The sequence below is a fragment of the Leptonychotes weddellii genome, chromosome 9 (assembly GCF_054177405.1).
Source record: "Leptonychotes weddellii isolate Sample4059 chromosome 9, ASM5417740v2, whole genome shotgun sequence".
NCBI lineage: Eukaryota > Metazoa > Chordata > Mammalia > Carnivora > Phocidae > Leptonychotes > Leptonychotes weddellii.
Window position 1 is genome coordinate 74,507,445 of NC_138377.1, and position 8,687 is coordinate 74,516,131.

Below are 8,687 nucleotides of genomic sequence, written 5' to 3' on the forward strand. Positions count from 1 at the left end.
TGTGTAACTCTGGAAATCAGATTTTCCTTCCCTAGAGTTTATATATTTTGTTATTGTTTTTGTTTTGTTTTGTTATACATAGTCTCTACTAAGGATCATCTTGATGTATATGTAAGCTTAATGTGTTTTCAAGTCTTCTCTGAGCCTTTTTGTTTTTTTTTAAAGATTTTATTTATTTATTTGACAGAGAGACACAGCGAGAGAGGGAACACAAGCAGGGGGAGTGGGAGAGGGAGAAGCAGGCTTCCTGTGGAACAGGGAGCCTGATGCGGGGCTCGATCCCAGGACTTTGGGATCATGACCTGAGCCTAAGGCAGAAGCTTAACGACTGAGCCATCCAGGCGCCCCTTCTCTGAGCCTTTTTGTTTGCATGCATAGTCAGTTGGTTTTGAATGTTCTCATTTTTAATATCTGGCTCTTGAAAGGGGAAAAAGTAAAAAACTAAAGGGGATAAAGGGTGCTGGCCCTTTAAATTCCTTGGAAGTCACTTAAGACTGATGGGGGGAGGGCTTGCAGTAGTGGGGGGAGGTGCAACAACAATGGCTGCCTACCTCTGTGCGTCTCTGATTAGAAGCAGTCCACCATCAGAGATCCCTGATGTTTGGAGGACAGAACCCTTTTTGCCTGCCTCCCACAAGCTGCAAGCTACTTCTGGAACACGCACAGAGCTGCCTGCCAAGTGATTAGAAGATGGGGGAATGGGCAGCTGCTACTGTGCTGAAAGCTAGAAGAGACCACAGTTAAGGACCATTTACCATGCCAACTCTTATCCTGGAACTTGTAAGCCTTTAACAGGTTCCAGAATTCCAAATTATTCCAAAATAGTTACATCAGGCAGATTCTTCCAGTGCAGTTGTTGTTTATGAATGGGCAGACAGATTTCTTGGTGCTACCTGTTCTTTAATCTTCCTAGAATCCTCTCATCATCCAATCTTGACTGGGAGTGTGGGGGGAAGCAAGTGAAACTGAATATTGTAAAGGTGTCACTTCTCGTTGTTATTTGTAATTTCATTGCAGTCCTAGCTTTTTATGTGAAACTTCAAAAGCCAATTCTAAAATTTATTTGAGGGGTCCCTGGGTGGCTCAGTCGGCTGGGTGTCTGCCTTTAGCTCAGGTCATAATCCTGGGGTCCTGGGATCGAGCCCCATGCCTGGGCTCCCTGCTCTGCGGGGAGTCTTCTCCCTCTCCCTCTGCCCCTTCCCCCTGTTTGTGCTCTCTCTGTCTCTCAAAATAAATAATATCTTTAAAAAAAACTAAATTTATTTGGAAATGCAAAGGACCTAGAAATAGCCAGGGCAATCTTGAACAGTGACAAGGTGGGAGAATTTGCTGTATTGGATGTGTCAGAACATGTAAAATGACCACATAATAATACAGGGTGATACTGGCTTGGGTATAAAGGAAGTAAGTCAGTAGAATGGATTCAGACATATGTGGACACTTAATTGGCAGAGGAATAATACGGAAAGGATGATCTTTTTAAATTGTGATAGGCTCATTGAATATTCATATGGGAAAGAGTGAGACTTGATTTTATTTACTATACATAGAAATAATTTCTTTGAGATTATAGACCTAATTGTGGAAAGCTGAGCAATACAACTTTCAGAAGATATATATGTATGATCTCATATTAGGAAAAGGTTTTTTTTTTAATGTTCATTTTCAAGATTTGTATTTTTTTTTTTTAAAGATTTTATTTGTCAGAGGGAGAGATATAGAGCACAAGCAGGGGGAGCAGCAGTCAGAGGGAGAAGCAGGCTCCCCAATGAACAGGGAGCCTGACGCGGGGCTCGATCCCAGGAGTCTGAGATTATGACCTGAGCCGAAGGCAGACGCTTAATCCAGGCACCCCTAGGAAAAGTTTCTTAATCATGATAGAAGAAAACATTCCTTACAGATTAAAATGAGAAATTTAGGTCTTTAAGATATTAAGCCAGTGAAAATGTACGCTACAGTGAGAGAAAAGATATTTGCAATATCTGACTAAGAATCTATATCCAAATATGTAGCGAGGTCTATAAATTAATCAGAATCAAACAGTCCCATAAAAAATGGGCAAGACTTTGAGAGGTACTTCATGAAGAGGGATGTTGAACATCTCATTCATGGTCAGAGAAGTACAAAGTAAATCCATAGCAAGATTCTACTGCATGACTGCCAGAATGGTTATAATTAAAATTATATGATAATATCAAATGTTGATAAATGGGAACTCTCATACACTGCTGATGGAAATGTGAATTGGTATAACTACTTGGAAAAATAGTTTGGCAATATTTATTAAATTTGATGATTCACATGCCCTTGATCTAATAGTTTGACTTCAGAGTAATCTGCAGAACTGCATTTTTTTAGGATTATTTAGGGTACCATGATTCACAGTAGCTAAAACCTGAAAACAACCCCAGATATTTTAATAATAGTAGAATGATAAACAATACTATGACTAATCAGAGTAGTACGTCATAGTAAAAATAAATGAATTATTTAGGTATGTGCAACAGCATAGTTGCATTTTACAAATACAGTGTTGAGTGAAAGGAAACTCAGGCAAAATAATATATTTCTGTGGTTACATTTATATAAATTTCAAAATCAGGCAAAATTATGCTGTGATATTTAGGGGTATGTACTTTGGCTTTAAAAAAGGAAAGTGGAAAGGTAGCTATCATTTAAGTGATTTCTTTTGTGGGAAGGAATTGTGATTGATAAAGGGCATGCAGGGGCTCCTGGGTTTAATGGCAGTATTTCATTTCTTGACCTGTGTAGTGTTTATATGGGTATATACTTGTTAATATGTTTTAAGTTGTATATACATTGTTTCTGCATCAACTGAATATTACATTTCACAATAGAAAGGCTTAAGAGACATACAAAAATGGGAGGGAGAGGAATACATAGTATGCTGATTATTAGCATAGCAGTTTTGTGGGACTTCTGTGTCTAACACTATTCATTTCTGGAGCAACTGCTATGAACTGTGCTAAGAGTGACAGGAGGTAAGATATAGACAATTAAAATGAAGTCCATCTCGGGGCGCCTGGGTGGCTCAGTTGGTTAAGCGACTGCCTTCGGCTCAGGTCATGATCCTGGAGTCCCTGGATGGAGTCCCGCATCGGGCTCCCTGCTCGGCAGGGAGCCTGCTTCTCCCTCTGACCCTCCCCACTCTCATGTGCTCTCTCTCTCATTCTCTCTCTGTCAAATAAATAAATAAAATCTTAAAAAAAAAAAAAACCAAAAAATAAAATGAAGTCCATCTCTTAAGAGGTTACTCTCAATTTGACAAAACAGATATGTGGGAACCCTATAAATATGTATTTATTGTAATTTTTAAAAAGATTTTTACTTATTTATTTGAGAGAGAGGGAGAGAGCATGAACATGGTGGGGGGAGGAGGGAGAGGGATAAGTAGACTCCCCGCTGAGCAGGGAGCCCGACTGGGCTCAATCCCAGGACCCTGGGATCATGACCTGAGCTGAAGGCAGATGCTTAACCGACCTGAGCCACCCAGATGCCCCTCTTTATTGTAATTTTAAGTGCCACAATAACAAATGTGCCATAATGTTGTGTCATGAACAAAAGGCTTTTTGAGAACCCAGAAGACATTGATAATGTGAGAGGACCTTGGTCAGATAATATTAGGAAGCGTTTAAAATAGAAATAAGGGGATACTATCCACTTCTTGAAACAGGTTTCTGTTCTTGGCTTCTGTGGATATGCGCTATTCTGGCTCTCTCCTTAAGTAGCTCTTTTTTTTCTGGATTTTTAGGTGAAGGGTAGGAGGATCCCTGGTATATTGTGAAGGGGAGCAGAGAAGTACTGTATCTTTGATCCCTAGCAGTGTAAAGGAATCAAGTGCACAGCGAGCTAATGAAGTATAAGGAATTGGTTTGTTGTTCTTGCTTTTGTGTGGAGTCTGTCCATTTTTATGGCTTCAGATGTAGGCTCTGCCAACGACAGTTCTCATCTTTTTTTTTTAAGTTCTTACTTATTTTTTTAAGTAATCTCTTTGCCCAACATGAGGCTTGAAACTCCTTACCCATCGATCAAGAGTTGCATGTTCTTCCATCTGAGCCAGCCAGGTGCCCTGACGGTTCTGATTTTTATTGTGTGCCCTGTTTGATATGTTGCTGGCACATCAGTCTTACATGCCCTAAAGAGAACTGAACTCTACCCTTCCCAATCAGCTCCTTTTATGAAGTCCTCTGTTTACTGGAACACCATTTTCCCATTTATCTATAGTTGAAACTTTAGAGTTGTCTTTGATTTCCTATGAGGAATTAAGATGTCTTAAAATATTTTAAGAGGTTTTCTTCTGTAGTACTGTACTGTATATTTTGTAGCTATTATTTTCAAAAGAAAAAGTTGGAAAGGGACCTTTACTTAGTAGAATCCTTAGCTTTATGGAGGCTTGGAAAAGCCTTAAAGATGATTGAAAGAGATCAAAGTTGTCTATAGTGTTTGTCCTGAAGGCAGCTTTACTTTTGTAGTAGAATTAATATGTGTGTGAACTAATTAGCAACACTAGAAAATAAAGTTGTTATCAAATGAGTGGTTGAACCTCTGTTAATACCCACCTCCTTTGTGGGGGCATCCCTGGTTACCCTTTTAAAAATGCAACTCTCCCCCCTCAAAATACATAGTCATACATGCTCACTCACTAGACATTACTACTTATTTCCTGTCTCTGCTTTTTTTTTTTTTTTTTCCCCCATTCCTCATAAGCACTTACTACAATCCAACGTATTTTCCTTGTCTGGTTTATTGCCTGTGTCACCCTCTTCCCCCAACTTAAATGTAAGCTCCATGAAGCCAGGGATTTTTGTCATTCTTGTTCATTATTATATATCTGCAAAGTCTGATCCATAGTAAACATTGAAATATATAAATACTAGGGTGTTAGAAGCCTTTGTGAATTATGTGAGTAAATGAACTAGGTTATAAAAGTTGGACAGTAGATGTTACCCGAATTGGGTTTGCCTCTTGCTGGTTGTCCAGCTAAAAGACATAACCAAACCAAAGAACAGGGAAAGAGTAAAGGTTTTACTCCATACCAGTAAGGAGAACACCAGGACTATTTCCTAAAGCTGTGTCCACACGAACAACAAAATTATGGAAGTTTTAAGCTAAGGGTTCATACATATTCATGAAAGGGCTTGACAAAGGAGAGTTCTGTATAGAACTGGGGCAAAAGTCATCCTGGTTCACAGAATCCAGGTCCTAATTGAAGCCATGAGGGCGGGCCAGCAAGGGTTGACATCATCAGTTCTCTGTTCCAGTTAGTCCACTGTTGGAGTGCTCAAAAGGGTTTGAATCCTGCAAAAATGACTCAAGAATGTGTGATATGTGTTAGGTCAATGTTTACTTTTGAAACAGCACTGGGAAGGAATTTTATCATTGATTTATTGTTGCTGAGAGGGTTAGGCTAATTCCTGGTCTGGTAGAGACTGTTACTTTTTGCATTCCCTCTGTTCTCTTAAAATCCTTAACTGTGGAGGTTTTTGCCATTTTTTGGGGGGGGGCTAATTCCAACACCTAGGGAGTTCTGCAAGAAGTGTGCTTGGGCAAGTAGTACAGGTCACAAAATGGCTGGGGGCCTAAAAGGACGTTAAGAAAGCCAAGGCTGGTCTTTTTTTCCCCATGGGGATCCCTAGCCCTATCTGCCTACACAGAGACCGCTAACTAGCAGAATAATTGGGTCAAGTACTTACTAGCTCTGAAAATTTTTTTCCTCCCTATTTTAATTTTTACATATTTATTCAACATTTTGTGGTTATGCTCTGAATGGTATTAGCCTTAGGGACCCTTTAGATAAAGTTGTTTTTTAGTGGAGTCTTAATGTTCAGAGCAAATGCAATTTTGATTCAGCTTTGTTAGGATAATTGAGCTAAATGTTTGAATTAAATGTGAATGCTGCTCAGTCATATTTTATGTGACTGTAGGCAAAGATTTTGGATTTTAGGCTTAGAACCAGCTAAGTCTTCTCTGAGGACTGACCATTAAAATGCAAAATACAGTCTTTGTTTTTCTTTAGCTGTCGTCTTTATGGGAATGGGCACTTTACTTGAGAATAAAGCCAGCTTCCGCTTAACCTAGATCTTCCATTTATGATTAAATAATACCTATTTTATTTTGTGTAGACCTTCTTGATAGTATGATTTCATCTCTGGTTTCATTGCTTTTCCATTGATAGATTTTTGCTCCTATGCTGAGTTCAGGCTGTCCTTTTCTTTTTTTTTAAGAATTTATTTATTTATTTGAGAGAGTGAAAGAGAGCTAGTGCTTGCGCACGAGTGGGGGAAGGGGCAGAGGGAGAGGAATAAGCAGACTCCCTGCTGAGCAGGGAGCCTGGTGTGGAACTCGAACCCAGGACCCTGGGATCATGACCTAGGTGGAAAGCAGACGCTTAACCAACTGAGCCACCCAGGCACCTTAGGCTGTCTTTTGAGTACATTTTGTTGTTAGAGAGTTACGGTAACAGCTGTGTCTCTGGAGCCAGATTGATGGGGTTTGATCCTGGTTCTGCCTCTTATTGTTGGATTTCTGAACCTCAGCATCTGGAAAATGGGAATAATAATGTTTACAGGGCTATTGTGATAGTTAAATAAGTTAAAACGTATTAAGTGTTTCATATAAGTATGTAATGAGGCTCAGTAGATACTTGTTTTATTTGTAAAATAGTGTAGCATAGAATGATTATCTTTTCAGGGTAACAGAGAAGGCCTTTTCTGATCATGCTAAATAGCATCTCCTGTTAACTCTGCATCCCTTACCCTGCTATATTTTACTATGTGGCACTTACTATTACTTGATATTAAATGTTAAATTTGTTTTCTCCTATAAACTCTGTGAGGGCAAGAACTTTGTTTTATTCATAGCTGTGTTCCCTCTAGTGCTTAAAACAGTATCTGACTTATAATAGGTATTCAACAAATATTTGTTAATAGATGAATAAATTAAGGTGTATGATGGCAACCAAAGGTTTTTTAGGGGGCATCTGTTAGATTGTTTTAATGAGTTATGAAACTCATTTCCTCATTTCCTGTGAGGAAACACATTTTGTTTTGGCAATGCTTCTGAACTTTTGTTGCTAAAGTCACTTAAAATCTTATCCTTCTTTTTTATTAAGCTATATGTGAAACAGAGCCTGAGCAGCCTGTTCGACATTACCCATTATGGGTGAAAGTAGAAGGTGAAGTAGATCCAGAGCCAGTTTATATCCCAACACCTTCTGTCATTGAGCCTATGAAGCCATTGTTGTTGCCTCAGCCAGAAGTTTTACCTACTACTGTGAAGGGCAAAGTGCTCACTGGAATTAAACCTGCACGGGCATATACTCCCAAACCCAATCCTGTGGTAAGCCCAGGTTTTCATCTTTTGTTGCAAGTTATATAAACCATTTGTAAAGATAATGGATTTCAAGATTTTTGGTTTATATTCTGTGAATCATTTTGCTTTTAAGTAATACAGCTGTAAGCATCAATCTTATTTAATCAGCTTAATTGCTGGCACTTTAGAAATATTATTAAAAGTGGAGTGAATATACTAAGAATTACTGCTATTTTTAAGGATAGCCAAATCTCTCTTCAGGAAGATTATATAAAGTTGTGTTTTTGTTTTTAAACATGACTAGCAAAAGTCTTTTAAAGGTACTCTTCTTCTTCCTGTAGTGTAGAATATTGAGTAATTGAGACTTAATGCATACATATTGTTAGTAGGAGAGCATTAAGAAAAGTTTTAAGAAGTAACTGATCTTTTTAAAGCTGACTTCTTTATATACAGTAACAGTAAAGGATTTAAATAATAGTTGATACATGACTATGAAGATTGATAGGTAAAAGAGCTGATGCTTCTGTTAAGAGTTTAAGCATTTCTCATTATTAAATGCATTTCAGTCTTCAGTCTTTTTGAAGAAAGATACCTTAGTGCAATGCTATTCAGTGTGGTCTTTGTGCTGATACAGAACTACTTGTTACTAGGTTATGATGAAATAAATATAGAAAATGAGAGTAAATATTTAGAAGCTTTTTACAGATACTTGATAGAATAATTGTATGTGTACTGAATCTAATACTAAAAAACTTGGGCTTGTATTTTACATGTCTTTTGTTTTTCTAAAAATTTATTTTACAAAAGGATCAGTCTATGTTGGACTGGTAATTCAGAAATGTATCCTCATTGCCGATAATTTGAGAAGCACTTCTCTGATGTGATCTGAGATTTCTTGATAAAGAACCAGATCTTTTCTGACTGCCCAAGATTTAGCACATATTAACTGTACTTGTTAAAATTTACATTTAAAAATTTCAAATGTTGTAATAGAAATAAAGATTAAACATTCTTTTCCTTTTGGAGTCTAGGATGTTTTTTCCCCAGTGTATGGAATGTTTTGTTTTATGAAACTTACAGATTCGGGAAGAGGACAAGGATCCAGTCTACTTGTACTTTGAGAGTATGATGACTTGTGCCCGAGTTCGAGTATATGAACGAAAAAAAGAGGAACAGAGACAACCGTCACCATCACCATCCCCATCATTTCAGCAGCAGGGCTCATGTCAGTCTAGTCCCGAGAACTGTAGTGTAAAGGTGATTTACTTATTGCATAATTTGTCTTTTTAACTTCCATTTCCCTGTTGCTGGTATTAGAATTTACATTACTATCAGAATAATTTAGAGTAATTCTT

General features: G+C 38.0%; 1 protein-coding gene across 26 annotated transcripts in view; it reads left to right on the forward strand.

Moving 5' to 3' along the window:
• MGA (MAX dimerization protein MGA) overlaps positions 1-8,687 on the forward strand; it is a 162,422-nt gene that overhangs the window by 123,448 nt on the left and 30,287 nt on the right. For all 26 annotated transcript variants that reach the window (XM_031031565.2, XM_031031566.2, XM_081830925.1 and 23 more), the window contains exons 10-11: positions 7,133-7,359; positions 8,413-8,589. In XM_031031565.2, the coding sequence (XP_030887425.2) occupies positions 7,133-7,359; positions 8,413-8,589 (404 nt within the window). The remainder of the gene's footprint in view (positions 1-7,132; positions 7,360-8,412; positions 8,590-8,687) is intronic.